At 61.7% G+C, this 19,347-nt stretch overlaps 5 protein-coding genes across 5 annotated transcripts; 3 read left to right on the top strand and 2 right to left on the bottom strand.

Annotated features, from left to right (window-relative positions):
- Positions 1-244: 244 nt before the first annotated feature.
- Positions 245-802, top strand: F751_4749 (hypothetical protein; the record flags this gene model as incomplete). The annotated part of the gene is made up of 1 exon (XM_011400850.1): positions 245-802. The coding sequence occupies one exon, from the start codon at positions 245-247 to the stop codon at positions 800-802; it is 558 nt and encodes a 185-aa protein (XP_011399152.1).
- Positions 803-1,762: 960 nt separating this feature from the next.
- Positions 1,763-2,778, bottom strand: F751_4750 (hypothetical protein; the record flags this gene model as incomplete). Its single annotated transcript, XM_011400851.1, has 3 exons — positions 1,763-1,870; positions 2,196-2,497; positions 2,652-2,778. 3 exons carry the CDS (start codon positions 2,776-2,778, stop codon positions 1,763-1,765), a joined length of 537 nt encoding a protein of 178 aa, XP_011399153.1.
- Positions 2,779-3,128: 350 nt separating this feature from the next.
- On the top strand, positions 3,129-4,341 carry F751_4751 (30S ribosomal protein S1; the record flags this gene model as incomplete). Its single annotated transcript, XM_011400852.1, has 3 exons — positions 3,129-3,326; positions 3,607-3,765; positions 3,829-4,341. The coding sequence occupies 3 exons, from the start codon at positions 3,129-3,131 to the stop codon at positions 4,339-4,341; spliced, it is 870 nt and encodes a 289-aa protein (XP_011399154.1).
- Positions 4,342-7,205: 2,864 nt separating this feature from the next.
- On the top strand, positions 7,206-12,189 carry F751_4752 (Transcriptional activator DEMETER; the record flags this gene model as incomplete). The annotated part of the gene is made up of 12 exons (XM_011400853.1): positions 7,206-7,276; positions 7,537-7,753; positions 7,876-8,323; positions 8,465-8,558; positions 8,681-8,773; positions 8,951-9,008; positions 9,099-9,597; positions 10,197-10,580; positions 10,956-11,053; positions 11,232-11,306; positions 11,404-11,479; positions 11,609-12,189. The coding sequence occupies 12 exons, from the start codon at positions 7,206-7,208 to the stop codon at positions 12,187-12,189; spliced, it is 2,694 nt and encodes an 897-aa protein (XP_011399155.1).
- Positions 12,190-12,740: 551 nt separating this feature from the next.
- Positions 12,741-19,347, bottom strand: F751_4753 (Glycolate oxidase subunit GlcD; the record flags this gene model as incomplete). The annotated part of the gene is made up of 17 exons (XM_011400854.1): positions 12,741-13,016; positions 13,268-13,406; positions 13,563-13,644; positions 13,829-13,999; positions 14,224-14,359; positions 14,568-14,735; positions 14,869-15,037; positions 15,189-15,388; positions 15,693-15,778; positions 16,016-16,160; positions 16,308-16,868; positions 17,187-17,285; positions 17,532-17,660; positions 17,872-18,162; positions 18,432-18,599; positions 18,761-18,861; positions 18,990-19,347. 17 exons carry the CDS (start codon positions 19,345-19,347, stop codon positions 12,741-12,743), a joined length of 3,279 nt encoding a protein of 1,092 aa, XP_011399156.1.

A 19,347-nucleotide genomic window follows, 5' to 3' on the forward strand; every position in this document is an offset into this window, starting at 1 on the left:
TTCCAAACTGGCATCAAACAACCTTACAAACTTGAATTGCAATGAGATTGGCCACTATATGTAATGCTATTACGACTGAGTTGCGGCGCAGAGGCTGCGCTTCCTCAATGCAACAAGGCATCAGATCAGATCTGCGGGGGAAGGATCCTCTGCCACAAGGTGTTCCACCAGACTTCTTTGCAGATACAGAGCGTGAACATGGTAATATCATGGCACATATAATCGCCACATCAGAGCGTACACCATGCACACGGCGTTTACCGCGCGAGTAGTGGCCATCCCCCTCCCCCGCCCCTTCCGCTGTGCCGGCCCTGGGCCCCGCTCCCGGGCTCGTGGCGGACTGCTTCGCGGCTCGGACAAGCGAATAGAGGTACCTGAGTCTGTGAGGCCCCAATGGGACGCCTGCGCCGAGGCTCTGGAGGTCCTGGGACTGGAGCGTAAGGATGCCGACAAGGCGATTGGCTCCGCTTTCGGCTGGGGCAAGAAGAAGAAATACTGGCAGGGAGCCAAGCAGGACGAAGTCCCAGATGTGCAGCGATTGGCAGAGGCACTAGAGTTCCTTTCGTCGGTCGGTATTGCCGCTCCAGAAGATCAGGGGAAAGTGGTCAAGGACTTCCCCCAGGTGCTGGGGCTGAGTCCTGATCTGATGCAGCACAACGTCAACAAGCTGAAGCAGGCGTACCGAATGAAGGGCTCCGTGCTGGCGTCCTCTGTGAAGAGGAAACCCAAAGTGCTAGGGGCCATCACCGATTGCGAGGGCGACTGTGAAGGCAACTGCTCGCGCTGCTTTGCCCAATTTTGAGTCGCAGTGTCCCTGCTGTATATTCTATATGGACTCCTTAGGTGCAGTGTTTGTTAGACCTGTTGTATTGTTTGGTGCTCGGAGATGGCTGGGATGAGGATGGGTGCATCAATCTTGTCCATATTCTCTCTGCCGCTGCACCACCCTCTGAAGCCCATGTACAATCCTTGCACAACAACCCAATTCTCCTGTACATACAGAGAATGGTATCAGAGCTCACAGAGGTACAGCTGCTCTTGGTCAGACTGAAGTTGCCGACTGATGGTTCCGTTCTATGCAGGACCTGAGACCGGCGCGTGTTCCGTGATGCGCGTCCTGATGTTTCGTGCTGCTACTGACTCCTTGCCCGCTTCGTACAGCATTGAATTTTCTAAAGAGCAGGACAATCCGATTAACAATCTTGTCACGACTCCAAAACATCTGCGGCGGGTCACCACCATGGGTGCCGGTGCCATCTTCGCGTCCATCCTGGACCAGCGTAAGAAGATGTTCAATCGGTTCGTCAAGAACGACAAGGACAGGGCAGATGTGTACCGCAAATCCATGGAGCGACGGCCCGGGCCGTCAGTGAAGGACACGCACGAGAAAAAGGAGGATGCCCGGGATTTCCCCAAACTGGTCACCCACCCCCACCATGTGAGTGCGCTGTATTTCAAGGAGCATGCACATGGAGTCCATAACACATTCCGGGCAATCATAACGAAGCCTTGCTCTCCCAATGACACGCTCCATGCAGCGCGACAGCCATCACAAGTGACGTGGGGACCTGAGGCATTTTGGAGCTTTGGGCACACTGCACCTCCAGCTGGTCTTTCACATTCTGATTGTAACATTCACGACCACCTTGCTGTTCTCTGAATGTATGTTTGACACTGTTCTCTCTTCTCCCCATGGTGGGCACAGAAACAATCCTTATATTACATGACCCTGACGTGCCCAAGTGTATCACTACAATGCTTTTCAGGCCTTTTGCTTTGTGGCCGGGACCCACTCCCCCACACCCGTCTCAGGGTTTACTTGCCAGACCTCTTCATAGTCTACAAACTGCATGCCTGGCGGGGCTCCGCCCTGTAAGGAAAGGAGGAGGTCAGGGATGAGACCAAGAGCTAGAATAGGACTGCATGTGGACAGGCGCTCCCTGCTGGCAGGATGCTCGGTGTGCACCAAGTTCTCCAGGTCATCACTGTGGGCCATGGTAGCCTGTTTGCAGCTGCAGCTGACATTCATCACAGGCCCACACTCTCGTCTGGCAGACAGGCAGGCATAGCCCTGCAGAACACCTTCTCTTCCCCCCCTGTGAACAATCGGCACACTCAGCCTGAGTGTCTGGGCCCTCAAACGCCGCCTCCTGAGACCTGCATCTGCAAACCCATCCTTCTCCTTCCCCACTCACAGCGAGGATGGTGAGGAGGTCCATCTCCACCTTGCTCACGATCTCCGGCTCCACATCCAGCGCCTGCCTGAAGATGCGCTCCCGCGCATTGCGCATGGGGCGGGTGATGCCGTCGCGGGACTCGCCGGGGGGGCCCTCCAGGGGCACAGCGTCCCCCACCACCAGCACCTGGCCCACGTCGCCGCTCTTCACCAGATTGACGTCGTCGTAGGTCTTGTAGGTCTCCGCGACACACGGCAGGTTCAGCACCTTGAGGGGGTATGGCTTCCCCCTGAACACGAAGGAACCATGCTGGTCGCTGTCTGCATGGTGAAGTGACCAGTGGGAGGCTCGGTGGGAGGATCGGGCGGCAAGGGGGGGATGGGCAGGCTTCAGGAGGTGCATGACGAGGCTCTCATTGGCCCTCCATCGCCCACGCACGCATGCGTCGATACCAGGAAGACATGATCATCGTACCTTCAAACACAATCTTGGCGGACTTGACATCCTCCTCGGTACCAGTGTCCAGGCATTCGCGCAGAGCCCCGGCGAGGTCAGGGTCAGTCACACGGAGGATGGAGTGCTCCTCTGTCACTTCCGCCATTCCAGCATTGCGCAGTCGTCACTTTGCGAGGTGCTGCTATTGAAAATGGTGATGAGGCTGTTGTGCAACAGTCGTCGATTGACAGCCCGAGGTACAACATTGTCGATGGGTCTCATTCCGACTTCGCGCCCAGGGCGAAGTGGGGAGGGGTGCTGCGCACATGCAGTTTGCGTGGCCCCCGAGCAGGGCATGCGGTGTTTGCGATCCGGAGAGAGCCTTTGCAACCCATTCATTCATAAATTACATCCGTGCGATTCGGCGCGGCGACTGGGGCCGGCAGACGTCCCTTTCTCCGCCAATCCCGTGGGGTTCAGGGCTACGCCCGCACTTTGGGGCTGGCCAGGGGCGTCATGGCCTGCAGACAGTGCAGATCTCTGCTGGCCTGGGTGCCGGGCCTCAGAGCCTACTCCACCGCTGCCGTGGGCCCCTTGGGCCTCGCGAGCGCGCAGGTGCAGGACCCCGCCCACGCCAGACGCCTGGCAGCCGTGCAGGGCATGAAGGTGGAGCACGCCCTCTCCGCCGACGAGGCCTCCACCTCCGAGCTCGAGGTGCGAGGGTGGGTGGCATGTACTCAGTGGGCATTTGCTGAGACTGGTGGAGCAGTTGTCTGGCCGAGGGTGTGGTGCACTCCTGAGGGTGCACCGGGGGGGCAGACACAGCAGTGCCAGATTTCGTCTCAGGGATGATGCGCTTGATTCCTTTGGAGTGCTACCATGCCCCCCAACCCTACAACCCCTGGACCGCCCGGCCTGCAGTAGATTCATCTTCCCGTCGGCCCTTCATCCCACCCTCTTCCCCTGCTCCCCCCCCACCCTACCAAAACTGCAGCACGAGCGCGCGCTCTTCCGGCTGCACAACTCGAGCATGAAGCTGGAGGGGTCCATCATCCGCGCGCGCGTGGTCAGCGTGGACCGCCAGCGCCTGCTGGTGGACACCGGCCTGCGCATGGCCTCGCTGGCCCCCGCCGACGTCACGCCCGACAGCATCGTGGTGCGCGCGCCCGGCCCCCGCGCCTCGCCCGCCGCGGTGCTGCCCGGCGACGTGCTGCAGGTGTACCTGGAGTACGTGGAGACGCCCGAGGGCGGCCCCCTGGTCAGCGGGCAGGCGGCTGCGGGGCAGCGGCGCCTGGCCTCGGTCTGGGCGGAGCTGGAGGCACGCTTCCGCGAGGGGCGCACCGTGCGCGGCCGCGTGCTGAACGCCCTGCACGGCGGCTTCGCGGTGGGCGTGGGCGGCCTGGTGGCCTTCCTCCCCGCCCACGCCGCCAGCTGGGCCACGCAGCAGCGCACGGGCGAGCTGCGCGAGTTCAGGATCAGGTCCATGAACGCCGCGCGGCGCAACGTGGTGGTCGTGGACGCGCGGGGCGGCGGGGCGCGCGAGGCCGCGCCGCCGCGCCCGTTGCGCGAGGGCCAAGCGAGGAGCAGGAACGTGAGGCAGGAGGCGGAGGCCCTCAAGGCCGCCCTGGGCATGCCGGTGGGGGCGGGGCCGGGCGATGCGAGTCCCAGCGAGGCCAGGCCCGCCGGCGCAGACCCGGCCGGCCCCGGGTCCGGCTTGAGTGCTGCCTGATGGCAGGGATGGGGCCCAGTCCCCACTGTGAAATGCAAATCTTGCAATGCCCGACAAGGTTCCGGAAATATCAGGACTGGGAGTGCACTCAGGGAGTGGGGGGGGGGGCCGAGAGGCGGTGCTGCATGGAAAACTCGTCGGCGATGCAAACAGAAAATCTCCGGCCCTACCGTGCTGTGCATGCGGCGCTCAATTCACTTGTTGCATGGACGAGGATAATGCAGGGCCTCGAAAAACTTGCGCCCCAGAACGATTCCCAGAGCAGCGAGGCACGCTGCGCCACCTCCAACAATCCTCACCCCTCACCCACATTGCTGCACCCAACCAAATTAATTGCCGGCTTGCCGAGCGGGGTCCCGAGCTGAGATGCGCGGTTGCAGCGCTGCGGCCCCCCGGGCTCAGTCCCTGGCCCAGCGGGCACCCTCTGGGCATCGAGCCCCCGCCCCAGCTCTGCCCAGGCCCAGGAGTGACGTGCAAACGACGTGGGCGCACAGGCGCGGACGGCGGGCGTGTCGCCTGCGAGCGGCGCTCGTTGAGCCAGTAATCGACTTCACACACCACCGGGAGGCGTGGGACGACTGGCCCGACGATGCAGAAGATGAGCCCAGCGTTGGGGACGAAGGTTTCGATGAGGACGTAGAGCCCGCAGAGGAGGCTTTCGGACCTCAGGTAGGAAGTGCCGAGTGGCGGGCCAGGGTTTCACGGGAAGGGAGCCCGGAAGGCCAGCGTCGCATTTAGAACTCATGATCTGGTGCTTCACTCGGCACCCCCCCGCCTTTCCCTGTGAATATCCATCTCACAACCAGCAACTCCCATGCACTCTTGCAGATGCTGGTCGCCGCGGGGTTCCTTGCTGAGGAGCTGGCGCATCTGCGCCTGATGCTCGACCAGGCAGCAGCATCAGACTTGCCACTCATACCCGCCACGCCCCAGCTCCTGGACAGCCGGGTATCTTCTCTGAGCAGCGTGAAGGAGCCGGACTGGGAGGTGCCCCTCCCTGACTCTTTCGTTCCAGGCGGAGGCTGGGGCGGCACGCGAGTGCTGCTGTGCTCTGGTCTCCTCGGGGAGGCCCAGGTCCAGTTGTGGACCCTGCTCCAGAACTCAGGCCTCGGGACCATCTACCTCGCGGTGCTCTCCCCTGGCAATGCACATGAACGCCTGGGGGACGTATTTGCACAAGCAGTCCAGGTACGAGGATGAAGTGTGGGAGTGGGATGTGCCCCAGAATCTTTGAGGATGTCCACGTCCAGGTGTCGCTTAGGCTCTTGATGCAGCCGGAACAGGAACACATCTCAGCTGTGTAACGTGCTTTTATCCTCAAGGCTAAGTCACCCTCCTCCTGTACCCCGACACTCCTCAAACAGGAGCAGCAGGGGGCCGAGGCGGCTGGCGCGTCCCCTCCCGTGAACGCCGGGGGCGGCGGCTGGAGGTGGAACTCGGCGGCTGCGCCGGGCGCGGGCTCTGACGGCTTCGACCCAGGGAGCGATGAGGAGGAGGACGGGGACGAGGACGAGGGGGAGAGCGATCTGGAGGAGGAGAGTGAGGATGAGGATGGCGAGGGTGCGGTGTTTGACGTGCTGGACGCCGAGGCCTCCGGATCTGACGAGGAGGATGACGAAGGTGATTCGTTCGGGGACGACAAAGAGGCCGGCGAGCCCTGTGCCGGCCCTGTCGTCAGCAGGCAGCAGGTTCTGGAGGCCAGCCAGAGCTGGGGTGTTGACACCGAGGCCTTGCTGGCCGAGGTCGAGGCCAAGGGGTTCACCTTGACGCCCTGAGGGAGGCAGGATTCTTTCACTTGGAAGACTGGGCAATTTTGATCCTCACGTGTACACCTTGCCGAATCCCACTCTGTCTCTGCGCTGCCACATGCGCACCTCGCACGTCTGTAATCCGCCTCAAACGCTGGGAAGAGTCCACATCTGACGCTTCACAGGCTTCTCAACGACCTTCCCACAAGAAAAGCCAAACTTTCTTCCGGACGTTCCGGCACATCTCCCGATGCCTAGCCAAGAGTGGCAAGGGCAGCGGCAGGGTGCATCGTACACTCGCACCCAATGCAACGCGAACCCAGCAGGAGAATATCTCAGAGGAAGGCTGGGTGGGGCTGGAGGGGTGCGGGGGCCGCATCGCCCTCCGAGGGTGCCTCCCGCCCCAGCACCCCAAGACCGTCCGATGTTGGTGCGGGGGATCCGGAGGATCCCCCTTATGACCCAGATGGAGAGGGCGGTCCAGCTGGTGCACAAATGGATGAAAGGCTGGCCGACATGATCTCCTGGCTGGCTGAGGTGCCTGAAGTGGTGGGTCTGCTCGACACCAGACCCCTGCCTGAGTCTCCAACCGACCCAGGATCAATAGCCCTGGCCCCCCCGGTCGCCCCAGGTGAGGGGAGGATCACACATGGAGCCTGCAGTCAGGCCGGCAGTGAGGCCCTGGGCTCATCTCCGGATGCTGCTGTGCTTTTCATCCGGAGGACGCACTCCCTCAGGGTATGAGTCAGACCGTTCCTGCCCGCTCAGCCACACCCCAGCTGGAAGCTAGCAACCCGCTACCAAGCCATGTTCCGCCCCCAGATGTCTCCACCCTGCTGGGCCTGCCTGACATTGAGGACACAGGATTGGCTGATGGAGGTGGGGTGCCCTCCCCACCCCTCCTCATCCCTAGTCTCGTCCGACAACCCAGAAGTGAGTGGGAAAGGGACGGCACTGACTCTTTTGGTAGCAGCTACAACCACGTTCGCAATCCCTGGTTCCTCCTGCCATTCGCCCTTTAGCTGCCTGCAACAGCTGCATGCATTCGTTGGCTCAAACTGCCATCCGATCGTTGCAGAGAGGAGGGCGCATGTCCTACGCGACGGCGCTCTGACGATGGTCGCCTACGGCGCTGACGAGATCCTCTTGTGGCACAAGAGGGTTGCCACTTTCCAGCAGGCCATGAGGTGCTCTTTTGTGGGGTGGTGAAGGGGGAATTTGGACCCTGGACAAATGCGGACCAGGGTTTTGCTACTGGGTGCTGCTCCTGCTGCTCGTCTGTGTATTTTTAGTGACTGTCATTCGGGTTTTCTTCCCCTGCCCGTTGTCCTATCCTTGCGTTCCCATCCCCTGCACCAGATTCAAAGGTACACAGTGTCTCAACTTGATTAATTCATCCAGCACACCCTCCCACCTCCCCTACACCCTTTCTTGGACCACTTCACAGGGCTGTGCTGGGGGATCGACGCCGTACTTTCCTCTGGTCCGGCTCCGTCCTGGACTCCGTCATAGGCGCCTTCCTGACCCAGAACGTGGCCGACCACCTCTCCAGCAGCGCCTTCATGATCATGGCTGCGCGCTTTCCACCCGCCGCTGACCTGGCACGACACGACCACTCCGATTCGGTGGACTGGGAGGCGGTGCGCTGCGCTGACAAGGCCCAGGTGGGATGGAACGGCATGGTGTCGTGGCGGCGGACCGTGTTTTCTCCGTGGCTTTCCAAACATTACATGCTTGGCATGAGTCGCCATGCTGACCCGACCTCTGAGTATCCTCCCCCATCCAGGTGGCTGATGCCATCAAGGGTCGTGGGATGCAAAACTTCCTGGCTGCCAGGATCCACGACTGCCTGAACCACATCCGGAGAGTCAACTGGGCGCGCTCCAAGGGCCAGGACTGGGCGAGCGTCGGCCATATTTCGGTGAAGAAGGAGGCTCAGGGCCCTGGCCCTGAGCCTCTGTCAGTTGCAGCAGATCAGGAGGGTGCCAACGCAGGGACAGATCCAGGGAAGGCCCTGCCGGCTGGGCTTCCACTGGACCTCGAGGCGGACGCTGACGAGCTCGAGGCGGAGGGCATCCCTCGCCCTGAGCCGATCATGACGCTGACGAGCACACCCGTGCCTGATCCCTGGGACGAAACCTGCCCTGGCATGGAGGCCCAGGAGCTGCTATCCCTGGAGTGGGTGCGGGACCTGCCACCAAAGGAGGCGCATGACTTCCTTTCCTCCCTTCATGGTGGGTTGAGTCGAGTGACTGGTATTCTGGAGCTGCGCTGCCTGCCTTATCCTATGTTTGAACCTCTAACCAGTTGCACAGGGTCCACAGAGGCTCCCACAACCTTCAAAACACCACGTTGCCCCTTCCTGGCCCCTGTAGGTCTCGGAAGAAAGAGCGTCGCTTGCATCGTCCTGCTCACCCTCCGAAACAAGGAGTTCCCTGTTGACGTCAATGTGGGCCGCATCGCAGCAAGGTGAGCTGGGTTGGCAGGGAAAGACTATCACACTCACGCAGGCATTTACTGTCTAGGTAGTTTGCACAATGAAGCTGAATTAGCACAGCGGCGAGCTCATCCTCCCTACCCGTCACTGCCAGACTTGGGTGGATCCCCCTGGACTCTGAGGATGCCGTGGAGGCCTTGGACGACTATGCGCCCGAGCCAGAGGTTCACAAGTATCTGCACAGCAGGTGGGTAAGACGGGCCATGCAGAGTATGAATCCACGGAGGAGTGCAGAGGCATCCCGGCTGGGGATTGCAGGGGCTGCTGAGCGTTCAAGGTACAAAAGCCTTGGCCCAGACGCCCACGCACACCATCGCCCTATGGTAATGAATACAAACCACTTGAAGTATCTACACACGCCCAGGCTGGTCGGCTTTGATGTGGAGACGCTCTACGAGCTGCACTACCAAATGATCACCCTGGTGAGGGCCAGTGAGGGAGGGCATCCAGGAAAGCAGACGACCTGGCCACCTCTTGCGGGCTCACCCATCCCCTGCACTGCCTCCGTGCAGGGCAAGGTGTTTTGCAACAAGCTCCGTCCCAACTGCTCTGCCTGCCCCCTGCGGGACGCCTGCGAGTTTGCCCTGAACGGGGGCCCGGAGAAGAAAGTCAGGAGGGCCGCGGCCCAGGCGGCGGGTCTTGCGCTCGCTCCTCCCACGCCGGACAAGCACCGGGAGGCCTCTGCACGGCCGCAGCCCGCAATACGCCGCGCGTCGCTGGCCATGCCTGGGGAGCTGGAGGCCTCCCCACCCAGGCCCAGGCCGGCGCACAAGCTGCACTGGAGGCAGGTGCAGCGCCTGCAGCGCATGCAGGCAGAGCAGGACCCGGAGCGGGGAGCGGGGCTCGATGCCGTGCTGGGCTCAGTCAAGCGAGGAAAGCGCAGCAGGCGGGGCGGGGCTGGCGGAGAGCCGGATGGGATTGTTGACCTGACGCCTCTCGGCGGCCTGGCCGAGGACCTGTCCATGGATGCCGAGTCACTGGAGCCCATGATTTTGCACTCCGTCCCACAAGGTACGAAGGGAGAGGCGGCGACTTCCACACCATTCAAGCACCGGCATTGGATGGCATGGCACACGCCTCCCTGCAGCTGGCTGCAAGGTCGCGTGGGTGTGCCCATATTCTTTTGCTTCCGGCGCAGGACCACTGGCGGGTCCCCCAGAGAGACTGGGAGACTTGGACGCTGATGATTCAGACACCCCTGCGCCATGTGTGGAGAAAGGGCAGGGGGCGGCGTCGGTATCCATGCGGGACGAAATCAGCCCCACTCCGCAGACCAAGGAGGATCGGCGACCGGCGCCGGTGTCTTTGCAAGACAACGTCCTCCCCAGCCCACCTTCCAATGCCGTTCATGGCGTGTGCAGCACCCTCCTCCAGCCCGCCCATGCGCTGTTGGAGGCTGTCGCCAGCCAAGCCGCTCTGCCCAAGGATGAGGATGAGGAGCCTGGAGGGGACCTTGGTCCTGTGAAGGAGGACATCAGGTGAGACGCATGAGTTGCAGCCAGCCCTGCAATGGAATACACACCTTCCATCGAGTCCGTGGGCGTTCATCCACCGTCAAATCTCCATCCAAAAAAACAGCCAGCTCGCGCGGGCTTTGCTTGGCCTGCCAGAGGACAGCGAGCCCCTTGCCAGGCGCCAGCGGTACAGGCAGCTGTCCCGCCACGTGCACCCCGATCGCTGCTCCCACCCGGACGCTCATGAGGTGTTCTCGGCCCTACAGCTGGCCCTGGAGGTGCTGCAGGAGGAGATGGTGCCCGCTCCTGATATCGCGGTGGGGGAGCAGGTGGGCTGCGGCAAGGAGGATGCTGGGCCCCGCTTCCAGAGCGTGGCGGAGCTGGGGCGGAGCAATGATGAGGCTCTTGGGGGCGTGCGGAACCCCGCCCGTCTCGTCCTGCACTGCTTGGCGGTGCCCTGGGGCATGCTGCCGCCGCGCCTAGCCCGATACGGCAGCAGCCAACGCCGGGAGCAGCTTCCCCTCTTTCTTCCTGAGCCGTGTGAGGTGTCGGCGCAAGGGAGCAGGACTGCGGCAAGGATGTTCGAGCCCGAAGTGCTGCCGCCAGTGGCCGGGGCTGAGGGCGCAGCGTCCCCGGTGCCAGTTAGCCACGTAGACATGGAGGTTGATGCTCACCTGGAGAATCCTATGAGCTTGGCAGCCGAGCAGGGGCTGGAGGTCCATGCAGGGGTGGAGACTGACGCAGTGCTAACTGCAGACACAAGCCTGGCGGCCGACGACTCTGTCGACCAGGTCGACAGATGTGCTGCATGCTTGGAAGAAGCCTCAGACGGTGCCTCACCGGGCACCATACTGGCATCCAAGGAGGCAGCCTGCTCGCCTGCCACCCACTGCCGTGGCATCGTCCTCCTCCCAGCGTCGACGGCCCTCCTGGGCAGGTTCCCGCTGAATGGGACCTACTTTCAGGTCAACGAGGTATTTGCAGACCACAGCACGGTCACCAACCCCGTAGAGGTAGCCCGAGGGAGTGTGGATTATGGTAATGGTTCTTGCAAACGCCATGTCTATGACATGCCCATGCGGTCCTTGTCTCGCTGCAAACCGGGGAGGGGCTCCTACCAGGCCGAGGGTGATTATGGGGACAGCACTCTCTGCTCCCAGCCCTTCCCTCCCACACCCCGTCTCCCTGTAGATTGAACTGTGTGACCTTGAAGGCAGGGACTCAGTGCCTGTATTCATCGGGCACTCCATCCACCACATGGCCAAGGTGAGGGACAGTGGCTGGGTGTCTTATGCGGTCCCTGCTAAAATGAGTTCAACTTCGATTGTCGTGTGGTACGCAGCACTCACACCACATCCGCCAGGGCATGGCGTATGAGGAGGTCAGGAGCATGTTTGGACGAGGCCACGTCTGCTTCCGGGCGTGGGACTCTGGGACAGGTGCATGGAGGGGAACGGCGGGGCAGGAAGGCGTTCATTCTGCGCACTGCGATTCTCTCTCGTCCTAGCTGTGCACTGTTACGATGATAGATTGTAAGAATGCGTCGAAAACTGCGCCCTCCTCTGCAGGCAACCCGGAGGCCCTCCCGACGTGGCTACTGGCAGGGTCGGGCCTGAAGACCAAGACCAAATGGAAGAACAGCGTGGAGAGAGCCGCAGATCGAGCGGCGAGGCTGGCGGCTCTGATCGAGAAGCATGGGCCCCTTGCGGCCGCAGCACTCGGCGTGCAGCTCACGTCGCCGCGGGCGCGCGTGCCAGCACCCCCCCGCCCCAAGGCGCCGCCGCAGGTGAGGCCGGAACGGCCTGGTCAGCGGCGCCGGTCCTTCTTCCCCACCATCAGGTCCATCCAGAAGTGTGGGGTCTGCGCTGCGTGCCTGAACCCCGGCTGGAAGAAAGCGTGCCTGACCAGGAGGGCAGAGATGGAGGCTCTGGCGCAGAGCATACTGGAGGCTGATGGCGCGGAAGAGATCCAGGCTGGGCCGGGGGCTGAGGTGGACGAGGGGGATGCGGATCTGGCCGCCGAGGAGGAAGGGGAGGATCTTGGATTGGCATCTGAAGACAAAGGGGAGGCTTTGGAACCATTGGCTGAGGAGGAAGGGAAGGCGCGAGACCCTGTGGCGATGCATCCTGAAGACATGATACCTGCGTGAGCTTCTGGGTTCTTCCTCACTGAGCAGCCATAGAGTGCTCCTTCTGTACCATATTGTGAACACATTGATGCCGTCCCAAGTGTCCCCCGCTTGCTGGAATTTTCAACTGATCGGGCCATGGTGGGAACCCTCATCTCCAGGCGCTGTAACCATTCCCGTTGTTTGTTCCATACTCCAGCGGAGCTTGCTCCACTCTGCAAGTTTGCACTCTCACCCCCGACACCAAGCAGGTTGCCTATGACGGGTTGCTTGGCGCGTTACAAAAGCGATACAGTCACAGGCATAATCTGGGGACACAACGGTGATGCAAGGCGAGGAATGCCATGATCTGAGGACCGCTTGTCTTTCGGATCAGTCTTCATCGTTCTCTACGTCAGCCGCACGGCAAGCAGCGTGCGACGCTTGCTGGCCTGCAGGCCGACTCTGTTGGGGTCAATCTCAGTAGGATACACAAAAATCCTTGCCCCTGCAGCCATACGTGGAGGAAATCGACCCCTCTACGTCCACAGCTTGTGTGGGGCGGGTCTGAGAAGGGCATACCGCATGCCCACTCAGCGGCCACCCGCCGCCGTGTCTGAGCTGGATCGCGCCTTGGGCCGGGTGGCCTCGTCCACGAGGTACACCAGTCCCCTGAAATTGAAGCCGGCCTGCTTGCTCAGCGCGATCTCGCAGGTGCGGCTGGTGGAGTAGCCGTCGGAGCAGCCGTCCACACCCAGGTGCTGCAGGGAGGAGCCAGTCAGCTCCGGCAGCCGCATCCCGCGGTCGCCGGCCATGCCGCAGCACGGGATGTTGGAGTCCACGACACTGCCGGCGCACTTGGATGCCACCTGGGTCAAAGGTTGTGTGTGTGTGTATGTGTGAGGCGGTGGGGGGGGTTGTCGCACATGTGTGTGAAAGGAGGGTCCTAGGCGCAGCCGTTCCACCAGTGCAATCTGTGTTAGGAAGCACACTTTCCTGCACCTGCCAGCTGAATGCAAGACCATTTGTATCCAGCCCTGCAACTCCTCACACATGGTTGTGGCCCATGCAACGACCTGGCTCTGTACATCCACCCTCCTTGTCTGCACGCTCTGCGCACCTTGGCGAAGTGGGAGGAGACCCCCATCTGCTTGCTGGAGCAGGGGACGTGGATGGCCACCTTCTCCCTGACCTGCTCCCACTCCAGCTTGTCGGTGAGGAAGGTGGAGATGAATTCCACAGGCTCGTACAGTGCAAACCTGGACATGGTAGGGAGGAGGATGGCAGGGTTGAGTGCCAGGGAGGGTAGGGGGGACAGCGTCGCCAGAGAGTGCTTGGCAATCTCAAACCACCTGACATAACCTTCTTCTGCAGACGAGACATTGGCAGGATGCATCTCTTCTGTCATGACCCACCTCAGATCCTTGTTCTTCAGGTGGCCCTTGATGTTGGCAAGGCAGGGGGAGGTGTCCACAACAATCGGGTACTTGCCGCCCTCTGCGAATTGATTCAGGGTGATGGGATGTCGTGTGAGGAGGAGTGAGACCAGGATGGCATCAAGACTTTCGGTTTCCTCCATTGTTTGAAGGCATTCACTCTCCCAGGCCCAGCCAAACACTCGTGACTACACATGCCTGCAGCTGACATGCATCCTGCCTCCACTCCATCCAAAACCACTCACCAGAAGCCTTCACGAGCGACTCCTCAAGGTCGTTGGCCAGGCCATCAGCCACATGGTTGAAGCCACGGGTGTTGAACATCATGCCGCAGCAGCTGCCAGAGAAGCCCTCGGGGTACACCACCTCGTAGTCGGCCTTGTTGAACAGAGACAGCATCTTCTCGTGCACAGAGTCTGTGGGTATGTGTCAGGTGGGAGGTGTCGAGATGTTTGTGAGGAGTTGGAACCATTCCCAAAGAAGTGCACCACTTTGCCACATGGTGTTGGTCATGTCCATGGATTGCCTCTATCCCATGACATCTAGACCCGGAGTGGCTCACAGGGCAATCCCCACCACGCCATGCACGTCCAGACCCGCCAAGCCCCACCCCTTCGTCAGAAGCCAGGTATCCACTCACCCTGCTGGTCGTCGCCGCGCGCCGGACCCATGATCCGCGTCACGCAGGCGGGCAGGTAGACCACCTTGCGGGGGATGCCACGGTCGGTGACCAGCTGCTCAGGCTGGGCGGGGGACATGTCCACGTTGGCCGCGCGCTGCGAAGGGGAAGGGGGGGCTTAGGAGATGGGGAGGTAGTAAGGGAGGCGGTCACAGAAGTAGGATGACTGAAGAGCGGAGCCCGGCGGATGCAAACTTCTCCGGCCACGCTAGTGTGCTCGTTGACACACGCCAACACTGCAATACTGGGGACATCATTTTTGTAAGCCGACACATCCCTCCGAACAGTCACCAAACGACCCGCACCTTGGGCATGTAGGGGTTCCATTCGGGCACGAGCCGCCCCGACCACCGGTTCAGCAGGCCTGTGACGCTCTGGAGGAAAGAGGGACCGAGCACGCCGTGCGCCACGTCAGCCAGGCCCAGCACCTGCCGCATCGTCCAGGCCAGGGACCCAAACCGCCGCGCCAGCACCTGATGAGGGGGAGTGAAGGGGGGGCGAGTCAGCGATGGCGGAAAACATCAAGGAAAGGGTCTATTCAGAGGATCCACCACTCCGGTACTGGGCCTCAGCATCCCCCCTCCTGCGCCTGCATCCCCGCCTCACCCCAGCAACGGCATCGTAGCGCGGGTGCTCATCCTGCATCTCGTGCGCCCGGATCTCCTTGATCAGCGCCCCGGTGTTGATCTTCACGGGGCACTTCTCCTTGCACATGCCGTCGGCGGCGCAGGTGTCCTTGCCGTCGTACTCGTAGATGGTCTTCATCTCCTTCAGACTGGAGGCGGATGAAGAGAAGGATGTTGTACTTGGTGGGTTTCTGGGCAGAGGAACATTCTGTGTCGCTGCTTTCAAGGAGTCACAGCAAATCTCCGACCCTCCTGGGTCTGCAAGTCCAACAATAACCTTCCTCTCATCCTCATCCTCACCGGTGCGTCTGCTCGTCGGTCAGCAGCTCCAGGTTCTCCAGCCTGAAGATCTCCTTCCAGACAGCAATGCGCTGGCGGGGCGTCAGCGTCAGGTCGCGGCTGGGGCAGTTGGACTCGCAGAAGCCGCACTCGATGCAGTGATTGACCAGAGGGTTCACCGGCGGGGAGGGCTTCAGGTTCTTCAGGTGGATGTGAGGGTCCTGTGGTTGATGCGGGGGGACCAGAGAGGGAATGAGGGTGGGGGGGGGGGGGGGGGGGGGGGGGGGGGGGGCAGAAGTGTGTGAGGAGGGCAAGTATGGCACAATGGCCCTTCCTCGTCAGGCAGGCATGCAACACTTCAAATGCACGGGAAGCAATTCCCGTGAGTTTGCAATAGTCATCTCGATCCTCTGGGGCGGCAGTCTGTGCCAGGTGCTGCATTCAACTGCCCTCCTGACATTGGCATGGGACTAAAACCAGCTAGCTCATGCTTCCCCTGAGCCCCTTCCCACCAACAATGCTCACCTTGTTCAGGATGACGCCTGGGTTCAGGATGTTGTCGGGATCAAACAGGGCCTTCAGCTCCCACATGAGCTCCGTGGCCTTGGTGCCTGCACGGCGTGGACGTTGAGGAGCCAGGTGACTCTTTCTATTCCTTGGAAAGGGAGAACACGAATAGCAAAGAACGCTCTGCCATCTGAACCTCATTTGCATTGCTGTGTCCTCGATGCATTCTACAATCCCCATCCCCTGTACTTAAAACTCCCGACATCTTAAAAGCGGATGCTAGGCTCACTCTCAATGTCAAACCCTTCCCCCCCCCTCCCACCCCTTTTTTTCTGGCTCACCCCACTCCATCTCCACGTAGGGCGCCATGTTGCGCCCGGTGCCATGCTCCCCCTTCAGGCTGCCGCTGTGCTTGTTGGCCACGATGTCGCACATCTCGTCCATCAGGTCCGAGAAGCGCTGGACCTCCTCGGGCGTGCGGAAACCCTGCGCAACAGGCAGGACGGGTTGGGTCAGGTTGGGATCAGGTTGGGTCGGGTCGGGTCGGGTCGGACATCAATCAACGGACGGAGATCCAATCCCCCGCCCCCGCCCCCCACCCCACCCCACCCCCACACACACCCGATCACCCACCTGCGAAAAGACGAGGTGCAGGTTGCCCTCCAGCGCGTGCCCAAAGGTGTAGGCGTCGTCGTAGCCCCAGCGCTGGAACATGTCTATCAGGTCGCGCGTCATGGCCGCCAGGTTGTCCACAGGGCAGGCCACGTCCTCCAGCAGCATGGTGGTGCCCGGCTCTCTTGCGCCGCCCACGATGGGGATGAGCCCCTTGCGCACATCCCAGTAGACGTTGTACTTGGCCGGGTCCTCCCAGAACTCGTAGTCGGTGACCTGCATGGGCGCGTCGGCCTTGGCGCCAAAGGGCAGCTCCGCGCGCTTCAGCGCACACTGGATCTCGCGGATGCGGGCGTGCAGCGCGTCGTGCGTCTGCCCCCGGCACTCCACCAGCAGCGCGGCGGCGCCACCATCGGCGCCCAGGATGTCGGGCGTCAGCTTGGCCACCGCCTCGTTGCACTCGAACTCGCGGATGGAGGGGCGGTCGAAGAGCTCCACCGCGTCCACCGCCGTCTCGCGGCGCAGGACCGCCGCCGCCACGCATGCTGCCTCGATGGTGGGGAACATGAGGAAGGCGCTGGCCTGGCGGGGGCGGGTGGATGGGGGGGAGGGGGTGTGAGTGTGTGGGGGGCCGGGGCATGAGAGGGGGAGGGAGTTCGACCTGCAACCCCCAAGAACGATGACATGCAGTCGCAATGGCACCAATGCCGTCAGAAAGCCCGCAAGAGGGATGCCAGAGGAGGAGCGAAACACACAGGGAAGCTCTGTGACACTGTCAAAAAGCGTGTTCCGGCCAGCAACAGCAGGGGTGTGTCCCCGCAGCAATGGATCAGCCCATCCCAGATCAGAGGCCGCTGGAAGCAGCGAACAGCAGCGCGCCTTGAAGGGCCACTCGGGGACGGTATTGTAGGTGGCCTGGGAGACAAAGCTCAGGGTGCCCTCACTGCCGACCATGAGGCGCTTGATGATCTCGATGGGGTCGTCCACAGGGAAGTCAACCTGACAGTCAGAGGGAGGGGGTATGGCAAGCGTTTGGCAGGGACATGGTAAGCACTGGCCTGGGCATGGCATGGAGAGCCAGAAGCCATACTACCCTTTCAAACCCTCTTTGCAATCCTAACCAGCATTGGGGTACTGTGATCAGCGCTACTTTGACTGTCCTCCGCTCTCCCAACAAGCGGCAGTACGTCCACCCTGGCCATGCTCCCATGGCACACGAAAGCACCACCCACCAATGTCTCTCACCAGGGCATTCAAAGAGTAGCCAGTAGTGCACTTGATCGCAAACTTGCGGCGGATGAGGCTGACCAGCAGGCGATCAGACTGCACCCTCTTCACCAGCGCCTGGAGCCCCTTGACCAGGTCGGCGTGCGACTGGGCAAGTGTGGATGTGGAGAGGCAATCTCAGCCCCAGGCTCCTCAAGGTGCTCGGCCATGCAAACAGCCCATCCATCCTCCCCTTGGCCCTCCCTGATGCCATCAGCAAACCTGTTGTCCTGATACAGAGGCACACAGAGTCCCAGCCCTGCGGCCTTCCAGATACTTGATGACCTCCCTGCACTCCAATGTCACCGAAGGTTCCCACCTCGAGGAACGCAGCGCGGCTGGCTTCGTCCCCGGTGTCCAGCACGGTACCGTCGGCCAGCACCAGACGGATGTCCTTGAGCGTGTTGTACGTGTTCTGGGACACGCCACAGCACATACCGGAGGAGTTGTTGTTCAGGATGCCGCCGATCATGCAGCTGTCGATGGAGGAGGGGTCGGGGCCGATCTTGTATTGGATGGGATGGCCCCCCTTCTGCTTGTAGGCGGCCAGGATGCGGTTCACCTCACCCCCGATCAGCCCCGGCTGGAGCGTGATGGAGGAGCCATCCCCCTGTGCATGAGGCGATGTATGAATGGAGGGTCAAGTGGGGGTGATGAGAGCTGAGACACCACCAGCATCCTGTTGAATGGACGTCAAGAAGGGTATGGGGCCATGCATGGGCACCGCCCCTCGCTGTGGCTGCCATGGTCCAAAGAACAGGAGTCGCACTGTTTGCAATGGGGCCACCTTGAAGTCCTTTCTCAACTCTCCCAGACCAGCACTGTGCAGCCAGGGAGTCATCCCCACTCCCTCCCCCACGCCACCCTCCGAAGCCTCACGTGCACTTTGAAGCTCCGAAAGTTCTTGCCCACGTGGCTGATCTTCAGCAGCACGCTGTCAGTCAGCGCCTGGCCGGAAAGAGAGGTCCCCGCCGCTCTGAAGGTCACCGGAACGCCGTGCTTCTTGGCGACGGGCAGCAGGCGCCGTATCTCCTCCTCAGAATGCACCTGGACGACACACCCACGCAAGTGTCATAATCTGGATCGGCCAAAGAATGGCCTTCACAGCACGATGAATGACATGCCATGCATCAAGGCAAACGACGCAGAGAGCCAGCGTGGCGGTCTGCCCCGCTCCCTAGAGCAGGCATCCCAATTGGCCTACTTACCTTGATGACCATCTTGGGGTTTAGGCGGTAGAAACTGGCATCCGTCCCGTAGGCAAAAGTCCTCACGGGGTCGGTGTACTGGCGGGACTTGGGGATGAAGGCTGCACGGGGGCATGAGAGTGAAGATGAGGTGGAGAAGTCCTGTGCACAGGCAGCTCCCAAGGCCCCTGGTGGCCCCTATCGGCCAAGCCAGATCAGGCATCGCAACTTCCGCAATCAGAGGCCTCACCGCTGATCTCATCTGCGAAGGCGGTGTACCGCCCGTCGTCGATGCGCCGTCCGTCGATGTTCTCATACTTGGTGGGAACGAAGTCGACGTTCTCCTCCTCCACGACAGAGATGGCGCCGTAGGCGTCCGTCCTCGTCAGGGGTACCGAGGGCTCCGCCACTCGCTCGGCCTGGGCTGCTGCGCCAGTCGATGGGGCCGAGTGGTAGGCATGAGTACCCTTCACTGCTGGCAGGCCAGCCATGGCCAGGCACCCCACAGAGGCGACGCCATCCCTCGCGAAGGGCAGGGCTCGGTCCTGGCAGTGCCAGGCCCAGGCTCGGGTCCTCGACCGGAGGAGGGACGTAACTTTACTTCTCAT

Source organism: Auxenochlorella protothecoides, assembly GCF_000733215.1.
Source record: "Auxenochlorella protothecoides strain 0710 unplaced genomic scaffold scaffold54, whole genome shotgun sequence".
NCBI classification, from domain to species: Eukaryota; Viridiplantae; Chlorophyta; class Trebouxiophyceae; order Chlorellales; family Chlorellaceae; genus Auxenochlorella; species Auxenochlorella protothecoides.